The sequence below is a fragment of the Hipposideros armiger genome, unplaced genomic scaffold, assembly GCF_001890085.2.
Source record: "Hipposideros armiger isolate ML-2016 unplaced genomic scaffold, ASM189008v1 scaffold_443, whole genome shotgun sequence".
NCBI classification, from domain to species: domain Eukaryota; kingdom Metazoa; phylum Chordata; class Mammalia; order Chiroptera; family Hipposideridae; genus Hipposideros; species Hipposideros armiger.
In genome coordinates, this window is record NW_017731793.1 from 31,725 (window position 1) to 54,861 (window position 23,137).

Sequence of the window (23,137 nt, forward strand, 5' to 3'; positions counted from 1 at the left end):
AAAAAATACCAACTACATAAATAGAGGTGGCATAGCTTGGGAGCAGCATGTGTGAAAAAGATTTAAGTGTTTTATTTATCTGTGAGCTCATTGAGCCAGCACTGTAAAGCAGCTGCCAAAAGCTAATGACACATACATGAAAGTCTACAATCTGTGTTGAATTTGGTGATTACTTGGTGAGTCCCAACATCCCTGGAATATTAATATATTTTATCCTGAGCACCACAATTCAAAACGGTTTCTGACACAGTGGACGATAGTAAAATCAGACATGGGTAATCAGTATCGTAAAGGACTTGTAATCGTAAGGAATGAATGAAAAGAATTAGGGGGTATTTAGCCGTGAAAAGGGATTTGGAGGCCTGTCACCTATTTGCAGAATATGGAGGAAGGAGTGGCTCAAATAGCTGGTGGGTACAAGCCCCAGGTGGACAACATTGGCCCAGAGTAGGAAGAACTCTGGACCAACCCAGAGAGGGAGGGTTTGTGTCCCTGGAAGATCAGCTGATTGGCCCCTCGGCAGAGCTATCACGTGGGGAGTTACGTATCAGATATGAGATTGGACAAGATAATGTCTAAAGCTCCTAATTTTGAATTAATTTTGTGATATTTTGCTGATTTTGTTGATAAGTTTTCTTTATTCTGTTTCCTTGGCTATTACAGATTCTAGAGGCACTTTTGCAGGTTTTGCATGTCCTTCTGGACATGTGCCAGGCCTTGGAGAGTCAAGAAAAAGGTATGATTATAGATCCAAGGCTTTTTTAAAAAATGGTTTTGTGATTATTGTTTCCTTTGCATTTTCCCAGTCTTTTTTTTCTGTTCTTTACTACCCTGTGTATGTGATGGACGAAAACCTTTCTATAGTAGATTGCTTTTATTGTGTGTTAGCTAAGCGGCACATGGGTTCATGAGCACAGCTTTGCTACCTGAATGCTGAATGACCTTGGACAAGTCACCTCATTCTTCTGGGCCTAATAAGTTTCTTCATTTATATAACATGTTTAACTTCCAAAGGTCATTTTTCCTCTAGTGTAAGGCCACCAGTGTGATCCCAGGAGGAATAAATATACCATTTAACTATAATAAAGTTGCCTGATAACATGCTGTATAATTGATTTGGGTGTGCCATGAATAGATTAAGACTTCTCAAAGAGGGAAGGTATGTGTGAAGAATCGTCTGAAGTTGTTAATGCCAGATTGAACATATCATTGGGCAGCTCTTAGGCTTGACCCTGTTGCTGTGGCTTATTTCTGACCCCTCGGATTTGTTGGTGGGTTGTGAGATGTGAGCTAGTGTTGTAGGTTGATACAGTATGGTTCTCTTGTAGGTATCGTTCTGATATCGGAACATTCTCACTTTGTCTTCTAGAATACCTTTGCAAATACGCAATCCCATGCCTGATTGGAATCTCGCGAGCATTTGGCCGTTACAGCAACACAGAAGAGTCTCTCCTCTCGAAACTCTTTCCCAAAGTCCCTCCTCATTCCCTCCGAGTCCCAGAGGAGCTGGAAGGCGTGCGGAGGCGCTCCTTCAATGACTTCCGCTCCATCCTCCCCAGCAATTTGCTGACTGTGTGTCAGGAGGGCACCCTGAAGAGGAAGACCAGCAGTGTGTCCAGCATCTCTCAGGTGGGGCTACACTCCTGGGAGGAGAGCAGAGGAAAGGGGTCTTGTTAAGTGCTCACACGAAGAAAACCCCATTTGTGTGTAGTCTGAGGAAACTTAGAAAACCTAAAATATTCTCACTAGAATTCTCTTTAATACAAAGGTCTGGCCAGTTTTAAGATTTCTAAGTGATGTCGTCTCCTAGTCACAAAGTATTTGTTTCCTAGCAGTTGGGTGCCAAACTCTACTCTGAGCGGGAGACAATTGGTACCCTAAAGAAGTATATAGTTGACTCATGGAGAAAAGATAGACATGAAACACTGAGAATAATTCAGTTTAGTAATCAAGTATAAAATGTGTGTCTAGATAGGAACTGAGTTTAGCGATTTGGTATATAGTAGAGAATGCTGTAGCTGCAGGCAGCTTTAGGGAGGAGGTGAGGTTTGAACCAGGACGTGAAGTCTAACCATTGAACTGGCAGGGAGAACCTTGTCTAAGACGAATCTGAGGTTCGACTGGCCTTTTCTGATGTGTGGTTGTGTGTTTCAGGTCAGCCCCGAACGTGGGATTCCCCCTCCCAGTTCCCCTGGAGGATCCGCCTTTCACTGCTTTGAAGGTGGGCTTCACCTTTCTGCCAAGAAGTTGACCTAGCACTTGATAACAGGTTTATAAGGATTATAGTGATGATTTCTTGTGCTGTCAGAGATGGTAATACCAATGCTCTGCTGTCATGTATCTAGAGTGTCATTTTCATTTAAACGTCTTAAAATTTAATGATAAAATATTTCAAACATAGAGAAAAGTACAGAAAATAATATACAGACTCCCCCCCTGTGCCTGTGATTAGAATTTTAGTATGTTAACCTGTGAAAGCTCTGGTTTTTAGCGCTTTCAGGTAGAAGTACTAATGGTGGGTCCTTCTCTTGTGTCTTCTTTTAGGGTCATTAAGTATGCAGATAACACTAAAGAGCTTTTTATGTTTTCAATAGAGCCTTGCTGTTCACAAAACACTTTCACAGAATTTACTGAATTTGATTCATATGATAGCCCTGTGCAGGGTCAGACACGTATTAAAATTGCCTTCAATTTGTCCTCGAGGGAAGTAAGATTGATTAAGTGATTGGAGATGGGGAACCAGAATTCCATGCCTCATCATGCCATCTGTTCCATTGTCGGATGATGCCAATTGCTAAAAGAGCATTTCTCAAGAGGATCTTGAAAGACGTTAGGGGAATTAGAAAAAAAAAGAGGGTAGTATCTGAACTCAAATGTGGGCAACTTTGCATGTATTTAGTATCTCTTGGATATGTAAGAATATAACATGTTGTCATCTGTATATGTTAGAATGTAAAGGCTAAGTTCACCCACTCAAATCCCACCTCCCAGAGAGAACCACTTTCCCTGTATTCCTCCACACTTTAAACATCCTTTTTGCCACCTGTATGCCCTCGGGGCATCTGAAGACGGCTGTGATGTGTCCTTAAAGGCTTCTATTTTCTTCCCATTGGGGCTACCCTCCTTTAAGCACTTCCAATGAGTACCCAAGATTGAGGCACGCCCAGGTGTGGGCTCACTGTTTGAGTTTTGTTCAGCAGATACAGCCTGAGCACCGCTCTCCTGTGGAGGTGAGCTGGATGGACGATTTTCTCACTGTCTAAAGTGCACCTTATTGTCCAAGAGACAGGCAGGAAACCACTACTCCTTCCCTTTTTTGCTCCCATGCCTCCTGTTTTCACTCAGACTTTTCTTGCAGTTAGTCTCCCCTTCTCTCTTTCCAATTCATCTTCCACAGCGCTATAAGAATTATTTTTAAGAATTCTTTTTTAAAAGCATAAATATGATCATTTAATTTCCTGCTAAAAATCTTTCAGTGACACCCCCGCATAAATCGCAAATCTTACATCCTTAGTCCCTGCAGTTCCCATCTCTGACCTCCATCTAAGCCCACCACACACTGGTTCAGCCACACAGGACTTCATATTATGGTGTCCATTTGGGAGATGCCCTCTCACCACAAACTTCTTACTTTTTATTATTATTATTATTTTAAAAATATATTTGCATATACTTAAGATAATGAAAAAAAATACATATATATATATATATATATATATATATATATATATATAGTGAAGTGGTTATTACAGTCAAGCTCTATTAACATATCCATCTCCTCACATGGTTACCATTTTTTTCTATTTTTGGGGGGCGGGGTGGGTGAAAGCACCTGAAATCTACTCTCTCAGCAAATTTCCAGTATTCAATACCATATTATTAGCTATGATCATCAGGTTGTGTGTTAGCTCTCCTAGACTTATCCAACCCACATAATTGCAGCTTCGTACCCTTTGACCAGCATTTCCCCACTTCCCCCACCACCCTGCCTGTGCTGACCACCGCGCAGCTCTCTGCTCCTGTGTATCTGACTTTTTTAGATTCTACATATAAGTGAGATCATGTAGTTTTTTTCTTTCTGTGTCTGGTTTATTTTCACTTAGCATAATGTCCTCCAGGTTCATCCATTTGTCGCAAATGGTAGAAACCCCTTCTTTTTTAAGGCTGAATAATACTCCATTTTATTCATAATACATGTACACACAGTGTACATATTCGCATACATTTTATACACACACATAACTTCTTACCTTCTTCCCCACCTGTTCCCTTTAAATCAGCTTTTTTCTCTCCCTCCCTTCTTTCCTCCTTCATTCCTTCTTTCAATGGTCATTTATTATGTTGGCCTCCAGCATCTCAACTCCTCTCAGTATTATTGCCCATCCCCTCTGTTGTAAGTTGCTGGTTTGCTCTCTTGGGACCCACCTACCTTTAGTCAGGTCGGCATCGTGGAACTACACGTCAGCTTTGACACAATTGGGATAAACTCAACTCTGCTTTTTCTGTGCTCTAGTGCTTGAGAAAGTCGTAAAATTTATTCTTTGGTTCTTTATAGATTGATGTTGTTACTAAGTGCTGGGTGATTGGGTTTTTATTTTTGTTCTGATGTTGAAATTCATGGTAATGTGCGTTTTTATTCTAATTTTGGTGGTAAAATATCTGTGGGGCCCTGTAGATCTCAAACTTTCACATCTCTCAACCTTTAAAAAGGTGTAATTTTTTTTTTCCTTCCCACCTGTTAAGTTGCATTGTCTGGGTTGAAAATATAGGACATGATTATATCTGAGTCTGGCGTCACTACCCAAAGACTTGCAATCTAGCCTTGGCTTCTTAATTGAAAAACAAGGAATTGGAGTATAAACAAAAGCAGAGTCTATGCCTGTGTTGGTTATTGAGGGAATCAGCTTGAGGAAGTATCCTGGTCACGTGTCACTGTGACTGACTCTAGTTTTCTTCTCCATCAGTCTCTTACTTACCTGATGGGAGTGCCCTGGACCCCGATTACTACTTCTCCACCATCAGCTCCAGCTTTTCAGTTTCTCCTCTGTTCAATGGCGTCACCTATAAGGAGTTCAGTATTCCACTTGAAATGCTTCGGGAACTCCTAAACTTGGTAAGCAGAGCATTAATGGATAAACAGACCATGGGTGTATCAATAAGTAAAATTGCTGGTGGTGTAAGCCTGTATTTTTTTTCAAGGAAAAACTAGGAGTTTATCAGGATTGAAGAGTACTACTTAGTAAACATAATTTTCAGATTAAAGAAGGAAGGAGAGTAACATTCATAGAGCAGTTGTGTGATATGTTCTCATTTAATCCTTGCAACAACCATATGGGGGAGGCAGCTATGCATCCCCATTTTAGAGGTGAGAAAATTAGTGTCAAATATATCAGCGATCCGTAGGTCAAGGGGAGGGCCAAGGAGCAGCCCAAGGAATCTGATCCCAAGTCCAGTTTCTATTGCACCTCAGGGGCTGCTCTATTCGGATTAATACAAAGCCTAACTTATGCATACTTGGGTACCTTTGGATGGCCTTTGAGATGCTTTCACAGAGGGCATTGTTGTCATTGTCAGAGTCCTGAAATGGACGGTTCTTTGACCCAGGGACGCTGAAGTTGTTATAATTGAGCTGGGATGCTTCAGCACATTCGAGTGGTGAAGACATCATCAGGGGCCAATTAAAGATGGGACTTTCAGAAAGAATGAGAGGGACCGAGAGCGTGAAGCACATGCTGGAGAGAGTAGCCGTCTCCCCCTGTGTGAAGTGTGAACAGAAATCACTCAAAGACAAAGGCTTTAGGCTGAATATATAAGAAGACATTAAAGCATAGGTGATAATTAATGAGGATAGAGCCATAATGAATTACTAAATAGCCTGGGATATTTTTGAAGTTGCTGTCAGGAAGGAAAACTCCCCGTAAATTGCTCCTCACTGTCAGTGTCCCAGATAAATGGTGGCCTGGGTGCCCCCACGGCCTTCTCAGATACTCTTCTTAGTATCTTTGGAAGAGCCAGTGCATCAGGCCTGGGGAGGAGGGAGGAGCCATCAGTGCCCAACGGCTGGCAGTGAAGGTGCCGTTGACATCTGGGAGGGGATTGGATGAAATGGCAGTGATGCCTGGAGTCTGAATATTTTCATATTCTGGAACTAGAAATATAACATCAGCAAATTTAAGAGAGTTGGTTCCTTTTCTGTTTTTATGTCATTCCAATCTAGATAAAAGAAGTTTCAAGCGATGGCAGAATTAGAGCATTTTTTATGTATGGTTCGATATGGAACCATAATTGCTGTATTGTGACCTATTCTTCCATCACGTTTTTTACTACATGGGCCTGTTACGTGGTTTTATCCATCAACACAATTTGTTCTTTAGTAGAAGGAGCTGGCTGGCGTTCCTGTCTCTCACTGTGTTTGTCAGGTGCCTCATGAGGCCTTGTTTCCCTGGTAGGTGAAGAAGATCGTTGAGGAACCTGTTCTCAAATCCTTGGATGCAGTTACAGCCAGTGTCATAGAGGTACGTCCCTTCTGAGGGCATCACGCTGAGATCCTCCTGCCGTGAACCTGTGCTTGGAGAGAGCGGGGAGGGTTTGTGTGGGGCTGGAGTGGAGGAGTTTGGCAGTGAATTTTGAGTGTAACTTCCCTTGTCCCAATAATGATAACACACCTGTCACCTGAAAGCTTGCTCTGTGCCAGGCTCTTTTAAATATATTACCTCCCAGTGCTTCTGAGTAGAGGTCAGTGTCTCCATTTCACAGGGGAAATAGAGAGGTTCAGGGAGACTAACTAACTTGCCTTTGTCACATAGTCACCATGGGAGCTGGGAATTTGCCGGGTTCCCTGACTGTGAAGCCCATGCTCTTTTACCTTCCTTGCTTCTTTGGTGCTTCCAAAGCCCCTTCTCAGTACACACTCCCTCAGACTTTCTAGGCATGTACAGGCTCTGGCTTGTTTTTGTTTCTTTTAAGATTTTTTGGGGGATTTGGGGAAGGGGAACAGTGTTGGGTAATTGGGGAAGGGGAGCAGACAAGTTGTTGTCCTTCAATCTTAGTTGTGGAGGGCACAGCTAGCTCAGCCTCAAGTCCAGTTCAGTCGCCATCCCACTGCCCATCGGCAGCCCGCAGCCGCTCAGCTCAAGATGCTGTATTCAATCTTAGTTGCGGGGGGTGGCGGGGAGGCCATAGCCCACCATCCCATGCGGGAGTCAAACCAGCAACCTTGTTGTTAGGAGCACGTGCTCTCACCAGCTGAGCCACTCTGCCACCTGTTGACAGCTCAGTGGCAGCTCAGCTCGGGTGCAGCTCACTGGCCTATGTGGGAATCGAACCATGTTGCTCACAGTTGCACTCTTAACCAAGTGAGCCACTTGGCCGGCCTCAGGCTCTGGCTTTTAATTGTATTTGGAACCAAGGCCTATAGCATTATTTATAAAATCATTAAATGTTGACATTGGGAGGTCTCAAAACCTCAGAGAACATTCAGGTCAGTCCTCTTTGAGTGTTGGGACCCACAGCAGTTGCCATTTGCCGGGCCGATGATTGTCATGTGCGTGTGCTGGACCCAGATTCTTTGTGAAGCCTGATGTTCTGTTCTTTCTCTCACCTGATTCTGAGGCACGCAGTGCCTGGTACCACTGGGACTCAGCTCTGAATCAGGAGGGAACCCCAGGGACTTTGCTGTGCCACAGACCGTGTCTTCTCCTGCCCTACACGGCCTCTCAGCAACTGTCTGCAAACGACAGATGTATGTACCGGGCCTGGTTTGCTCTGGGTCAGTTCTTGGCTGAGGAGCACAGTTCCTGTAACTCACCAGGTTACAGTCTGGCACTTACTACCTTGTCTTCAACCTTTTTCCAGGTGGTGCCCTGCCCATTGGCCTGAGCTTTTGCTCCATCACTGCTTGCAGTCTCAGAGGCCTTTTGGTTTCCTTGTCAGTGTTTGGTCATGTGTGACTCAGAGCAGTCCAGGGGGACCGGGGTTGGCACCTGGGCTGGACAGTCAGAACAGCTGGCCACTTCTTAGGCCTGTACACCATCTGTAAGGAAAAGTGTCAATCTGGGTCCTGAGGGCAAAGTTGGGACTCAGTGGGGATTCCCTTTAGGGCTTGTCTTATGGGTAGAGGGTAGACTGGGAATGTGGGACTTTGAGACCCTCTTCCCTATTGAACCAGAGCAGTTTCTGGTATTCTTGTTTTGTAATTCGGACTTTAGTAGAAATGCCCATGTCAAGAAATGGTTTTGTGGCTTTAAAAAAGGTTGGATATAATATACTCATTATCAATACTTACTAGCAATTACGACGTGCATGTTATGTGCCAGACACTCTGATAGGACTTGACTCACTTGCTCATTGTATTCAATAGTAATCCCCCATTTACAGATGGGGAAACTGAGGCTCACAGGTATAAGGAACTTCAGTTACATAGCTAGTGAGTGATGGAGTTGGGCTGTATTATCTGGCTCCCTTTCTCCACTCCCTGATGGTAGTGACTGCCTCCTGGTCCTTGATCAGACCCCTGGATCACCTTAACCTCAGCAAGTCTCATCTCTGCCCCACAGGGATGTTGTGAGGACCGTGTGAGGTGATGTCTGTGAAGCAGTTAGCCAGTGCCCATCCGTGGCACTTTGTTACCCATAGCTCCTATTATCAGTGCCCTCTTGAAGTCCTGGTCACTCATGTCCTTCATGCAGTTATGCCCTCCACCTGACTCGCCCTCCTCCAGCCTCACACCACAGGCCCCTTCCTACACCACCCAACCTCTGGCCCCACTGCAGACTTGCTTCCTCTCCCTCCTCATCCCCTTCCCCTGTGTTTGCAGAGCACTTTTGTGTGTGTCAAGAATTCTTAGTAAGCTGTGCCTTTCCATTCTACTGAACTGGGAATCTAGACGTTAAGAACAGCATCTTATTCATCTTATGAAACCTTGTGTGAATTTTTTCTTCAGATGAAAAATAATGCTATGTTTGAGATTAGATTGCTAAAAAGAATAATTTAAAATGAGCTTTAATTACAAAACATAAGCTGAATCTGAAGGTGCCCTGACTGTGGTGTCCGTCGCCTGAGGGGTGGACAGGATGGAATCCCGTGGTCTGGTGGTCTCTTCATTGTCTCTCTCCTCCGCTTCCCATGTCCTCCTGAGTTCAAAGTGTGTGCTTTCAGCGAGAGGTCGGTGGTCTTTTCTTCAAGGGTACAGATGGCTGCTCCCCCGCAGACATCTCAGGAGGTATGAACCTCCTGTTTTCCTCTGCCTGACGCTTAAGAGGGTGAAGAGTACAATTAAAGTTTTCCAAGTGGTGAAGCATGGTAAATGGTTGTTCCATTTATAATGCAAGACATGAATGTAAGAATTACTTAACTGGGCCTCACACAAAGGTGAAGGGAGGCCCAGAGGAGTGTTTCTGTGCTGCAATCACGTGCCTCTGCCTCCCCTACAGGCCAACCCCAGCGCTGATCTCTACTACACCACGTTCAGCGACCCCCTCTATGTGGCCATGTTTAAGATGCTGCGCGACACTCTGTACTACATGAAAGGTGAGGACTTTGCACACGTGTGTAAATGCGGTGAGACTGGGTTCCAGGCCACTGCTACAGGCTTGTGCTTCCTTTTTGCTGGGGACACCCAAAAATACACACAAGTAACATGGTCGCGTTACTGAAATTGTGGGAAAAAAAACAAACAAAATCTGTCCATGATCCTGTTCCCCTAGTGCCGTCAATGATGGCTTTTTTTTTTTTTTTTTTTAAGATTTTATTGGGGAATTGGGGAAGGGGAACAGCGTTGGGGAATTGAGGAAGAACAGACAAGTTGCTAGCCTTTGTTCTTCAGTCTAGTTGTGGAGGACGTTGCTTCACTGGCCCATGTTGGTATTGTGATCATTGCACTCTTCCCAAGTGAGGCAGTCACTCGCCGGCCTCTGGACGGCCGCTGACTGTGGCTCTTGGCAGCTCACGCTGGCCGCCGGCCACTCACAGTAGCTTATGGCAGCCCACTGCAGCAGGGACTGCAGCTTATGCTGTCGACTCATGGCAGCCCAGCTCTAGGTCGAGCTGTTGTTCACCATCTTAGCTGTAGAGGGCGCAGCGTCACTGACCCTCATGTAGGATCCAAACTGGGGCCCTGCTGCTCAGAGCTGGTGTCCCAAGTCAACTCTTAGGCAGCACGCCACTCGGCCGGCCCAATGATGGCTTTTATGATGGGTTCATTTCCTCAGGTATTTTTCTGACCTGGATGTGTTGTATTGTCCTGATCATGGATACAATTTAACATGCCTACTTTAGACATTTTTTAAAGTTCAGATAAAAGAAAATGAGGTACTCATAACCTTGTAACTCAGAGGTAATACTGGGTTGTTGGAAAAGTCATGACGTATTATTCTATGTTTTTGTTGCAAAAATGCGTCATGACTTTTCCGACAACCCAATATATTAATAGTGCAGCACACACACACATTTTGCATTTCCTTCCAGTCTCTTATTTGTGCATTTTAAAAATACTTTTCCTGGGGCCGGCCAAGTGGCTCAGTTGGTTAAGAGCTCGCTCAAGAGTTTGAGCTCTGAGCAACAGCGGTTTGATGCCCGGCCCAAGCTGAGCTGCTGCTAAGCTGCCAATAGGTAGCAGGATGGCTCAGCTAAAAAAAAAAAAAAAACTTTTCCTAAGCTCTTCCCTTATGTTATTGAATACTCTTCATAAACATCAGTTTTGATGACCATATAAGATTCTATTGTGTAGGTATGCCATAATCTAGTTAATCCATTTTCCTAATATGATTTCAGGGGCTCTTGGGAGGCGGAAGCTGAGTCTGCTCAGAGTCACAGCAAAGCTAGGTTCATGAAGGAAGGTAGCAGGGACTACACGCCTCGGCTTGACTCGCAGGAGCCCCTCCTGCCTCCCTTCCCACCTGAGCTGTGTATTGCCAGCTTCCTCGACTAGTCTGACTTATTCCCATCACAGTGGTTTTTCTGAGTTTTCCAGGCTCCAAGGATGAGTGTTTGAAAAGGCTGCAAACTCTGAGCACTCTGAAGATCCAGGCCTGTATCCAGGGAATTCTCTTCTTCAGGCTACAGCCAGTTTTTCCCCTTATCCGATAACTGACGGCCTTTAAAAAGAAATCACTGTGCACCTGTATAATCATTATACTGTACACCTTAAACTTATACAGTGATGTATGTCAGGTATATCAATAGAACTGGGAAAAAATAGTAAAAATATATATATACATACATATATATTAATGAAGTATTTCCTGTTGTTAATTGGACCAGTTCCAGGGATGATATATCCCAATTTATGTGTTTCATATATTCAGGTTTTTGTATATTGACCTCTTACAGCTCTCACTTCCCTGGGAAATGTTCATTTGCTCTGAGTGCCGGGTGGCACATGTGTAGAGGGCAGCTATGCTCAGCCTGTCCAAGCTCTTCTCAGCAGGCATTCTTAGAACCACAGCAGCCAGCAGCAAACGTGCTCTTCTTGGGTTTTTCTTAGAGAAGGACTACAGATGTTCACAGCTGGCTGCCTGAGTTTTGGCACAGTTTTGTTTCCAGCTGCAGTGCCTGCTCTCTTTCTTGCAGATCTCCCGACCGCCTTTGTAAAGGAGATTCATGATTTTGTGCTGGAGCAGTTCAACACAAGTCAGGGGGAGCTTCAGAAGATTCTGCACGATGCGGACCGGATCCACAGTGAGCTGAGCCCCCTCAAGCTGCGCTGCCAGGCAAACGCCTCCTGTGTGGACCTCATGGTGTGGGCCGTGAAGGACGAGCAGGGTGAGCACCAGCTAGTCTAGTGTCTGCACCTGGGAAGACAGATGGCCAAAGCCCCAGGGCCTGTGTCCTCTCTCCACTACTTCCTCCTGGTTCTTTGGGCTTTTATATGGAGAAGAGGGAGCTTGTCTAGGGTGAGCAGCAGAGTGGGAAGCATGCATGCAGCAGTGTCCTTGCTCACAGAACAATGTGGGGACGGGGACAGGGGGCTCAGGGCCAGCCTAGAAGAGAAAGCAGTCATGGGGTGTAGGACAGTGTTTTCACAATAGGAGCATAGATGAGCTTTCAGTTAAGGACTCCTGCCTCTGAACACTTTCTGGTGTAACCTCTCAATATTAAAAAACCCTGCAAAAAAGTGTGTCTGGGCTTTAGTTAAATTGTGTGACTAATTGGTGAAGGACTATTTTGTAAGTTTTGCCTTTGCTAACTGCTGGTACCCTCCTCTGATTTTGAATTTAGGTGCAGAAAATCTTTGCATTAAGCTGTCTGAGAAGCTGCAGTCCAAGACGTCCAGCAAAGTCATCATCGCTCATTTGCCCTTGCTCATCTGCTGTCTGCAGGTCAGTCTCATGGACACTGGAGAGGCTGAGATCCCATCAACAGGGCCTTCCTGTCGTGCCATTCAGGCTGTGGTTGGCACACCAGCAGCAAAGTCAGAGCTGTTATCTTTAGGAACTTGAACTAGAGCCTGCTTTGGTCATAGTTCACCATTGAGTGGGGGTGGGGAGGGCCTCTGCCAACAGGGTGCCAGGATTTCTGTGAATGGGGTCCAGGTGCAGCTTGTCCTCCTTTGTGGGGAGACTGCCCTGTACTTGCCAGCCAGGCCATTCCCAAAGCCACAGGAGTTGGGAGCCAGAGGGCCATGTGAGAGGGTGTCACCTGACATCTGTCGTACCAGCTCTGCCGAGACACTTACCTTGTTGCAAACCTTAGTAATGCCCCATCTGCCATTGTTTAGAAATCATGTTTTTGTACCCTGTCTCCCCTATTTTGCTTCAAAAAGAAATGGACACACCTTAGCAATATAATCCCCCTTAGGTGGAGGAGAGTCTAGACCATCCCCCTTTCCTGTCTGTGCCCAGCGGGAAGGTGAACCCTGGGAGCTTGACCTTGGAAGTTTCTGGTCAAACTTGGGTATCTGAAGGGTTGAGCATCTCACTGCTCAGCTGGCCTTTCCCTGGGCTGTGTGACAGTTCAATGGTGTGTTTCAGGGTCTGGGCCGCCTTTGTGAGAGGTTCCCAGTGGTGGTGCACTCGGTGATGCCGTCTCTGCGGGACTTCCTGGTCGTCCCATCCCCCGTGCTGGTGAAGCTCTATAAGTGCCACAGTCAGTACCACACAGGTAATAGGATTACTGTACCCAAGATCGTGTCTCCAGCCCCTAACCCCCAGCCCCTGTGTGCTCTTGAGACTTCAAGAAAAGGACCACATGTCTGAGTGTGTGAGCGCAACACAGATCTGTGACTGAGGAATTGTGGCTGGGCTGTGCGCTTGGCCCTGTACTTGGGCTCATCCCTCTTCTTCACCTTTTCTCATGGTTTTCCCCATGTGATCCCCTCAGAGCTCCAGTCCTTTCCTTCCTCCTTCCCCTGTTATGTATACCCACCACCACTGAAGGCCCCTCTCTCGTCCCACTTTCTTTTGGGCCCCTTCTCTCACTGAGGTTGTCTGAAGTGTGAGTCCTGCATGTCCCAGACCCTGGGCCAACAACGCGCTGCGCACGATCTTATCTTGTCCCCTTGCCCCAAGGGAACGTATTATGTTTCTACAGACGAGGACCTGAGCCCAGAGCAAATCTGGTCACCTGTAATGAATGACATTATTAAATAGCCACGGCGAACCCAAGCTCTCTTATATTATAGCTCATCCTCCCCATAGTCCTGTGAAGGTGGATGTTTTATCCTCTCCCTTTAGATGAAGAAACCCAAACTCCCCAAGTACCCGAAAGACTTTGCCAGCCCAGAGTGAGGAGGGGTCCCTCTGGTTTTAAAGCCCCTGGACTCACACTCTCCCTAGCCCTTACTGGCTTATGCACGTTATCTACATAACCCTTCGGGTGGGTGCCTGTGGGTTCTCATCAGGCCTTTTGAACCATTTCTTAAGAAATGGCTGTTCTACGTATTTATCACTTTATATCCTAAGTGTTCTCCCTTTTGATTTAAATATGGTTGTTTCATCCTTCCTGTCCTCAGACACTTTTGTTTCTGAAATTTTTGTTGAAGTCTTTTTAGAGTGATTCCTTGTATAAACTAAAACGATTGACCTATTATTTTGGCTTTGAATTACAGATAAGAGGGTGGAAAGTGACAGGCTTAACCAGGTACTTATTTGATTTTACATTCAGTTGCTGGCAATGATATAAAAATCAGTGTAACCAACGAGCATTCGGAGTCAACGCTGAGTGTCATGTCGGGAAAGAAGAGCCAGCCGTCCATGTACGAGCAGCTCCGCGACATTGCCATCGATAACATCTGCAGGTGGGAGGCCAGGCCAGGGGGCGGGGCGGGCAGCCCAGCAAGGAAGGAAGACAGGATCTCTTACAAAATAAGAAATGTTTATCATTGTTTAAAGCATGTTTTTGATTATTCTAAACCTATACTTGATCTAAAAACAGGAATTGTTGTATTTTAAAAAAAATAAAGCATCCTGCCTTTCTCCGATCATACACATAATAAAAAAATAGAGAAATTTTGTAATGTATAGAAAAGTAGAAAGAAAAAAAATTATCCATTAGTTTACCATCCAGAGTAACAACATTTGTCATGTTTTCTTTATCTTTTTTTTTCCTGTGTATTTTTAATATAAATGAAAGGTTTTATACGATTAAGTGTTCCTTGCCACGCAGGCCCCTGCTATGTGGACTCCAAAACTTAGGAAACAAATCCATTCTGATTTACGTAGACTGTATCTCTCACTCTCTTAATTCTGACTGCTTGCTCTCAGAAACCAATTTGAGACAGTAGCTCAACACCCCCCCCCCCCCAGACTCTCATTCTTCTCTGCCTTGGATGCCTGGGAGCCAAGCGGATGCAAGAGTGAGAGACGCCTGATAAGATTTTATGTTCCTAGAGAGTTTAAAATTTCCTCCATGCTCACAAGCATTTCTCCATACTCTTAAAACCTTGCTATAGAATTTTAATATTCCCTCAGCCATCTCAGGACCATCTGTCTTTTGAATCAGTGACTGTTACTTTTGTTAAGGAAAAGTGCAGGAAATGACATATTGAAGGAAACTGTTCTGGGCAAAATAATGAAGTTGTTTCTGACTGAGATATTTACCAAGTGGACAAAGCCTGCAGCAGTTCTTTGCATTTGTTCTATGTATGACTTTCTTTCAGTTTCTGGGGGGAAAATGTTCAGAACAGTTCTTTAAACTTTGTAGATCTGAGAAAGGAAAAATTAAAACAACACAAAACACCTTTCGTTGTGATGCCTAATGCCCTGTGGGTTTCCTCAATGCTCAGGTGCCTGAAAGCTGGCCTGACGGTAGATGCGGTGATCGTAGAGGCCTTCCTGGCCAGCCTCTCTAACCGGCTCTACATCTCCCAGGAGAGTGACAAGTACGTCCCTTCCCAGAGGGTAGTCAGTTATGCTCTCTGTGGGCTGGTGGGGGCAGCTAGCATTGTGCACGTCTGTGCTGCTTTCTTGTACAGCATGGAGTTGTGCATTGGGTTTGTCCCACAATTTTAGGGGAAGCCCACCTTGCAATGTCTTTTGTGGACCACTATTTGGGAGGAGAGAAAGACCTCTGTCTTTCTGTCTGGTGCCTGGGACTTTGTGTTCTGCTGGTGGTTAAGGATCCCAGGTTGTCCCTTTTAGATGAATGCTTTATCTGAGAGAGTGATGACGTTGAGGTCCAGGTCCAGCTTCTGGGTTTATTTCACAGCTGCGAGCCAGAGGACTGTTCCCAGAGCACTTCTGTTCTTTCCTCCTGTAGGGATGCTCACTTGATTCCCGACCACACCATCCGAGCCTTGGGACACATCGCAGTGGCCCTGAGGGACACCCCAAAGGTTATGGAGCCAATTCTGCAGATCCTGCAGCAGAAATTCTGCCAGCCACCCTCCCCCCTCGACGTGCTCATCATCGACCAGCTGGGCTGCCTGGTTATCACTGGAAATGTAAGGAAATTCCCCAGCCTTGAAACCCACTAACCCTGTGCAAGCTTTGTTAAACTCCTTTGACTATCAGGAATATAAAAATACAGATTAAATTTACCCTGCAGGTCAGCAAATGCTCACAACTGCAGATCAGCTAAATGTTAAGCATTGAATAGTGAGTTGTTTTTTTTTTTTTTTTAAGAGAATAGTGTAATGGTTCTATGAGTGCTGGGGAAAAAGGAGGTTTAAACTAATTTCTTGCTGATGTTAATAACATAATAGGATTTAAATGGAAGCGATTTCCCTTTTAGCTTTTAACCTGAGGTTTGCTTACAGTTTTAGGAATGGATGCCCTTGATGGGCTTTTAGGCCCTTATGGTTTATGGTTCCAGGAGACTCCCTCTGAATGACAATAGAGGGGCCTTTTCTGTGTTCCAAGGAAGGGCTTTTGTGGAGGAATCATGGCTTGGTAACGGTGTCCCTTGCTGCCTTCTAGCAATACATTTATCAGGAAGTGTGGAACCTCTTCCAGCAGATCAGTGTCAAGGCCAGCTCTGTCGTGTACTCTGCCACTAAAGATTACAAGGACCATGGCTACAGGTAATTCTCTGGACCTCCTTGTTGCTTTAGATCATACGGTATTTAATTCCCTTTAAAAATGTGAGCTCTGGGGATTTGTCTTTTAAACCAACTTTTTTTTACAAAAGAAAATACGCTGCAGATCAGTGCACACACAAGGTGAAAAGTAAAAACCCCGTATGCTTACTCCTTGGAGCTGATGGAGTCCAGACGGGCTCAACTTGCCCGCCCGGATGATCTGCTTTTTTACATAGCAATACATCAGCCATGCCATAAACATTCTCTGCATGTCGCTTTTAATGGCTGCATAGTGTCCCATGATATAGCAGCACTGTGATTTCTCTAACCAGCCCCTAGCTTGGATGTAAGGTAGTTTTTCAGTTTTTCTGCTGCATTGAACACCTTAGTAGCTACATCTGTGATGCTTTCCTCAGGATAGATTCAGAGAGGTGGGATTTGGAGGGTGAAAGAAAAGGAGCATTTTATATCCTTGAATGTTTGAAATTTGTGTGAAGTCTGTCCAGTTTTCCTTGGCAGACTGAGATATGCTTTCTTGTCTGTCCCTTGCCTTTACTAGGAATGTCTTGAAAACAGGGACATTCTTTTCCACATATGGAGGATCGCATAACAGTTTGTCAGATCAAGGGAAGAGAGGAAAAGAGGGAAGTCAAGTCAGGAAGACAGAAAGTTGGGGCAGGGAGAGAGAGGTTGCCCCTTTGTTGGTATTCTTTTTTCTTCCATCCAGCTCAGTGGATGGGAGTGTGGCTATGTGACCCGAGAAAACGCTCACCTTCTCTGTGCCTTAGTTTCCTCATTCCTCAAATGAACATGTTTCCAGTTGTGTGGGAGTTGAGATCATATATGTGAAAACTCTTGATAAATGCCAGCTCTCCGCACTCTTATTATTTCTCTCCCTTCTCACTTCCACCCTCATGAGCCTAAGCTGGAGGAGTGGGTTGGGGAGGTGGCCAGCTCCCCAACCCTTCCTTCTGTCCATCTGTCCTGATCTCTGCAATAAAACTGACTCACAGACTAAAAACACTTTTTACCCACGTTGCTTCCTTGCTCTGAAAGTGACTCCTGCTGCTTCTTGTCCCTTGCACCTTCCCCACTCTGTCTTTGCTCTGTTTTTCCGACGCTCGCATCTGTCTTGCTGCTCTTGGCCCTGCTGTGTGCAGGAATTAATTTTTCCTGTGCCTACCAGTTTTTTAGCTTCTGACTCAAGTTTTCTCTTTCTCCATAAACTCTTTTCTTATATTGCCACCAAAAGTGATTTGTTCTCTTCCTCACCAGTGGAAGCGTTTACTGCCATTCATTTGCCCTCACCTACCAGGAATTTACCTATCTGTGAAATGGGTGTCTTTATCATGGCTGCCGTTTGCTCCGAGATTTTGGGGGGCCAGATGGCATGCTCAGGGCTTCACATAGAGTGCTTAATTCCTCCTGCGCCCTGTGAGGAGGGAATTATCCTTGTTTTACTCAGGAATAAACTGAGACTCAAAGATGTCAGCTATCACCTGGGTCACAGAGCATGGAAGTGGCAGGGTCTGGCTGCCCCCAGTGCCCACAAAAGCCTGGCCGGCCTGGCTGGTTCACAGAATCTAGCTGAGGGGGCATGTCAGCTTCATTTCTGGGGTTAATGTGGGGCTAGCAACATCCCAAGGCAGGTTGCTGCACACTTCCTAAGTGTGTGATGTGAGCTAATACTAACATCAGATGCAGGATGGAGGCAGTGTTGGGAAGAAGCTGGTCGTCAGACAAGTTTTATGGGTGGTAGTGATGAGTCAAGGCTATCTATCATTTGAGGGGGAAAACAGAGTCCAGCCAGGAAATGCATGGGAGTACGTCCATTTTTGACTATGTAGCAAGTCCTTGACACTCAGATTGAATTGTCCTGAGACTTTCGCAGGTCCCCATCATGCAGATTCCCAGATCCTGAACAGTCCGAGGCCCTTAGTGCACGTCAGGGGAGCGATCACAGTCATTTCTGCAGCAGCTGACTTTCCTCTAGGGGCCGTTGTTCATCTCCTCTGGAGGGCTCCTTTGTTCACAGGCACTGAGAGGGGACAGTGAGGCTGCATGGAGTCAGCCTGCCTCCCTCCTGTAGTGGGGGGCCCCTGCCTTGTGGCAGCTGTCATTTCTCCCTCCCCTCCAGGCACTGCTCCCTGGCGGTGATCAATGCCCTGGCCAACATCGCAGCCAACATCCAGGACGAGCACCTCGTGGACGAGCTGCTCATGAACCTGCTGGAGCTGTTTGTGCAGCTGGGGCTGGAGGGAAAGCGCGCCAGTGAGAGGGCCAGCGAGAAGGGGCCTGCCCTGAAGGTAGGGAGGAGAGTGGCCCAGCGTGTTGCCCTGCTGGTCAGGGCCGAGTCTCCAGATGCCATCTTGGTTGAAATGCAGTGCTTTCTTTGCTAAATGATTTAAATGCACCTGGTAAGGTGTAAAAACAAAGGGAGCGAGGTTTCTTCTCGGGTGCTGGCAGGGGTCGGGGAGAGGGCGGCTTCCTCCTCAGTCCATATCCAGCTCTTGGCAGCCATCTCTCCCAGTCCGGGGTGATAAGGTGACAGCAGACTCCTGTGGGCTCCCCCAGCCTCATCTCTCCCTTCTTATCCATCATAAAGCCAGGGGGTGGAGGTTGTCATCAGAACACAGTGATAATATAAGAAGGGCCAGATTTGGCCTAATCTCAGGCTATCCAAGGGAGATAGGTACGTGGGAACAGACAAACTGTCAGGTCTCGAACCCTCAAAGAGACATCTTGGGGAGGTTGAGGCAGATTAAGCCTTTTGCCCCATCATCACTCCTTAGACATGTTATGTGGGTGCCAGTCCCTCTACCAAGTCTCCACTTTTGTCCTCCTTGTCTTTCCTCCCCCCTCCCCCCTCCCTTGCCCTCCCCTCCCCTCCTCTCCTTCCCCTTCTCCAGACAGTTACTGATCATCTACTTTGTGCCTAGGACAGAGATCAGCCCACTTTTTCTATAAAGGTCCAGATTTTACATGTTTTAGGTTTTGTGGGCCACATAGCATTTATTGAAACAACTCAGCTCTGCCTTGCTAGCATAAAAGCAGCCACAGACATTAAGTAAATGAACAGAGGTGGCTGTGCTCCCGTAAAACTTGATTTCCAAAATAGAAGGTGGGTCATTTTGGTGCTAGACTGTGGTTTTCTTCTAGGTGCTGGGGTTACGGAAGTAATTAGACAGACAAGGTGGGCTTAGTGGGAGGAGATTGTGAAAACAGAACGGGGCAGTGTGGTGAGGGTTGTGAAGGCCTCTCTGAGGAGGTGACAGCCAAGTTGGAAACTGAATGAGAAGGAGCCTTCTGTGTGAAAACCTTGACTAAGAGAGAGTTGCTGGTGCAAAAGAGGATCCTAAGATCCTTCGCTCTCATTCAGCTTTGCTTTGCTGGGCCCCCGCCAGTGATCTGGGCGACTAATTTCTCAAGTCTCTCAGGATGGTGCACAGCTAGGTCCATCCTGATGCACAAAAAACAAGGACATCTGTCGTGTCCATTGGAGACTTTGGCATCGGGATGAAAGGGCTGCTCTGATGGGGCAGGGAAGCACTCAGCACCTGAGAAAGCAGAGGCTGTAACCTACCTACCTAAGGAGCCATTCTCTTTCTCTCCCCTGTGAATTGTACCTCACTGTGGGGAGGGATGTCCCCTGAGACCCATGGGCTGCTCCCCGCTGCCTGCTTTCAGTGAACATTTACAATGTCAAGACTCAGGATTTAATGCTTCATTCATGGGCTGGGGGTGGGGGTGGTGACCCAGCCAATGTGGAATCCCTGTGTGTCAAGCTGTGAATTCTGTTCTTTGCAGGTAGTTTCTGTTTACCAGTCATGCAGTGAATAGGCAAGTGTTTATTGATCCACTGCTGCACTTTCCCCATGAGATGGGGCCTCACAGAATAAGAGGGCTTAGAGGAGCAGTGAGAAGGGACTAGCTGACATACCACCCTGTTGAAGACAAGGGAGGAACTGTGATTATAGATTAAGAAACGTCTATTTTCCCTAGCCATCCAGCAGCCGTGACGCTTTTAGTTTCCAGAGTGGAGCAGGCAGGGCTTGACATTCTGTCCCCGCCACCGAGTGGCCATGGGGCCTTGGCAAGCTACTCAAACCCTGTTTTCTCCACTGAAGATAAAGTTGATGCGTGTGAAGCACTTGAAACAGTGCCTGGCATGCAGTGGGTGCTCAGCGCCCTTAACTGCTACTGTTTTTGTAAATATAGAAAATAAACTGAATGTGCTTAGGCATTTGCTTCCAGAACATAGTCTAATCAGTGTGTACCATAGTTTAGCCACATTTGTGTGTCTAGCCTGGGAACCTACCTTTTATTTAGTTATTTCTAAGTAACCCCCCAATTTTCCCTAACTTGGAAAAAATACATGTTTATTGTAGAAAAGATACAGAAACCTATAAATAATAAAGTAAAAAGTATCCGTAATTCCTCTACTCCGATATAATCATTGTTAACATTTTGACAGACTTCCTTCTATATTTGTTATACAAATATATTTATTTTACGTCATTAGTTTATTTTACATAATTGGTATACTACAATAATTCATTATATACTCTTAAATCCTGATTTTTTTTCCATTTAACATTTTTTGGGATACTTTCCAAGGCGACTAAATATTTTTCAGAGAATTGTCTTTTTCACAGCTGTCTGATATTTAATTATGCAGAGGTGCCATGATTTATGTAATCATTCTGTTTGACATTTAAGTTATTTCCTTTTTTTGTTGTTGTTATTAAAATTATGCTGGTTGAGCATCTTTATACATCTCTGTCTGTATTGCTTATCACTTTTTTTAGATTAAGGAATTCCAGCTTTATACAATACTATGTCCTGCCTTTTTTTTTTTTTTTTAATAAATACATGCTCATCCGTGACTGAATTCTGTTATTTTCTAGGCTTCTAGCAGTGCAGGAAACTTGGGCGTACTCATTCCTGTAATAGCTGTGGTGAGTATTCATTGAGTGGTTGCAAACTCCAGATGTTGTGCTCATGTTTTGAGTGTTGCACCGTGATGCACAGCAAATTCCTTAGAAAAATGCTGTTTGGAGGTGGTAGTGGTTCTGTAGATGTGGCTGTGTTTCCATCACCACCGGGCTCCTCCGTGACTGTCCCATAGGTATGTGCCAGCTGTGGCCACACCACCTCACTCCCTTGCTCCAAGCCCTGCTTGACCATCCTCTGCCGGCTGACCAGGGAACCCACTTCGATTCCCTCTTGCATGGCTCCAAGGTCCATGGTCCAACTCTGGGCTCATCTTCTGTCTCATGCCCTGCTTTGGAGCCCCTAATACAGGCATGCACCCACTTGCAACTCCTCTCTCTGTCGCCTTCTTGCAAGATGAGGCCTTGGATCTCTGGTTAATGCAGCGGCCCTCAGTGTCCCCTGGTAGGGCATTGTTGGCAGGGTGGGCCCACCACACTTTGGGGCACAGCCCCACCCACCGCTGTGGTGGGCAGCTCATGGTGCAGGCCCTGTCCCTTTCTTAATTACTCCCAGCTGCCAGTCCTAAGCCAAGTCTCACATTCCAGTATTTGTTTTCATTGGTGATTCTCTAGCTTCCACTTCACCCACCTTCTAATTAAGCCCTTGCTGCTTTTTTTTTTAAAGATTTTATTGGGGAATTGGGGGAGGGGAACAGCGTTGGGGAATCGGGGAAGGGGAACAGACAAGTTGCTATCCTTTTGTTATTTAGTCTAGTTGTGGAGGATGTCGCTTCACTGGCCCATGTTGGTATTATCATTGCGCTCTTCCCAGGTGAGGCAGTTGCTCGCTGGCCATTGGATGGCCGCTCACGAAAGCGCACGCCAGCTGCCGGCCAGCCCCACTGCAGCCTACACCATCGCCGGTGACTCACAGCAGCCCAGCTCCAGGTCGAGCTGTTGTTCACCATCTTAGCTGTAGAGGGCACAGTGTCACTGGCCCGCAATGTGGGATCCAAACCGGCGCCCTGCTGCTCAGAGCTGGTGTCCCAAGCCAACTCCTAATGAATGTGCCACTCGGCCGGCCCAAGCCCTTGCTTCTGCCTTCCAGTTTCTTCCCACCTCACCCCACCCCTAGCAGTTTGAGTCTTCAGCACTTACTTACATGTGTGCCCCTTCACATGAACACCAGAGGGGTTAGCCTCCGAGCTGCCGTGGTGACCCAGGGGCATAGAGGTCAGGCAGGCAGATGGAGAGACACCTCCTGATCTCCACAAGGCGGTTTCTATACTTCCTCCAGTCTGGGTGTTCATCATGCTGAAATTGGGGACTTTTAGCTGGTCAAGATGGATGAAAAATAGAACTGACTGGTTTATTTATTATTCTTCACTTTAAGATGTCACATAGTGCATTTTGTGGAGCCTGCCGCTTCCAGTTCACTTTCCTCCTGTCTGTCCTTTTCTCTCCTGTCCCTTCTCCCAGTAAGTGGCTGATTTAGGAGGGGCAACAGTCCTTTGTTCCCCTGCCACATCTGTGTCAGCACAGGCTCCTCTTCCTCAGTGTGCTTGAGGGGAAAAGGGGCTGGGCCTGAACCAAGATGACTTTTCACGTCCGCTTGGGAGCCTTGCCACCTTCATACCTGTGATCAGGTGTTCTCCCACAGCCCTTTGAGGGTTTGAGGATTGCTGGGACTCTCTTTGCCATGGTATTTTTTTATTGACACCCTCATTGGTTAATTGTTTAAAACCTGAGC

The 23,137-nt window shown here is 46.0% G+C and overlaps 1 protein-coding gene across 1 annotated transcript in view; it reads left to right on the forward strand.

The window, feature by feature from the left end:
- PI4KA (phosphatidylinositol 4-kinase alpha) overlaps window positions 1–23,137 on the forward strand; it is a 120,792-nt gene that overhangs the window by 6,600 nt on the left and 91,055 nt on the right. The window contains exons 4-18 of the mRNA XM_019665394.1: window positions 664–736; window positions 1,370–1,629; window positions 2,155–2,221; window positions 4,965–5,113; window positions 6,450–6,515; window positions 9,432–9,528; window positions 11,569–11,760; window positions 12,217–12,317; window positions 12,969–13,098; window positions 14,101–14,233; window positions 15,221–15,316; window positions 15,694–15,877; window positions 16,353–16,456; window positions 18,591–18,759; window positions 21,361–21,411. Of these exons, the coding sequence (XP_019520939.1) occupies window positions 664–736; window positions 1,370–1,629; window positions 2,155–2,221; window positions 4,965–5,113; window positions 6,450–6,515; window positions 9,432–9,528; window positions 11,569–11,760; window positions 12,217–12,317; window positions 12,969–13,098; window positions 14,101–14,233; window positions 15,221–15,316; window positions 15,694–15,877; window positions 16,353–16,456; window positions 18,591–18,759; window positions 21,361–21,411 (1,872 nt within the window). The remainder of the gene's footprint in view (window positions 1–663; window positions 737–1,369; window positions 1,630–2,154; window positions 2,222–4,964; window positions 5,114–6,449; window positions 6,516–9,431; window positions 9,529–11,568; window positions 11,761–12,216; window positions 12,318–12,968; window positions 13,099–14,100; window positions 14,234–15,220; window positions 15,317–15,693; window positions 15,878–16,352; window positions 16,457–18,590; window positions 18,760–21,360; window positions 21,412–23,137) is intronic.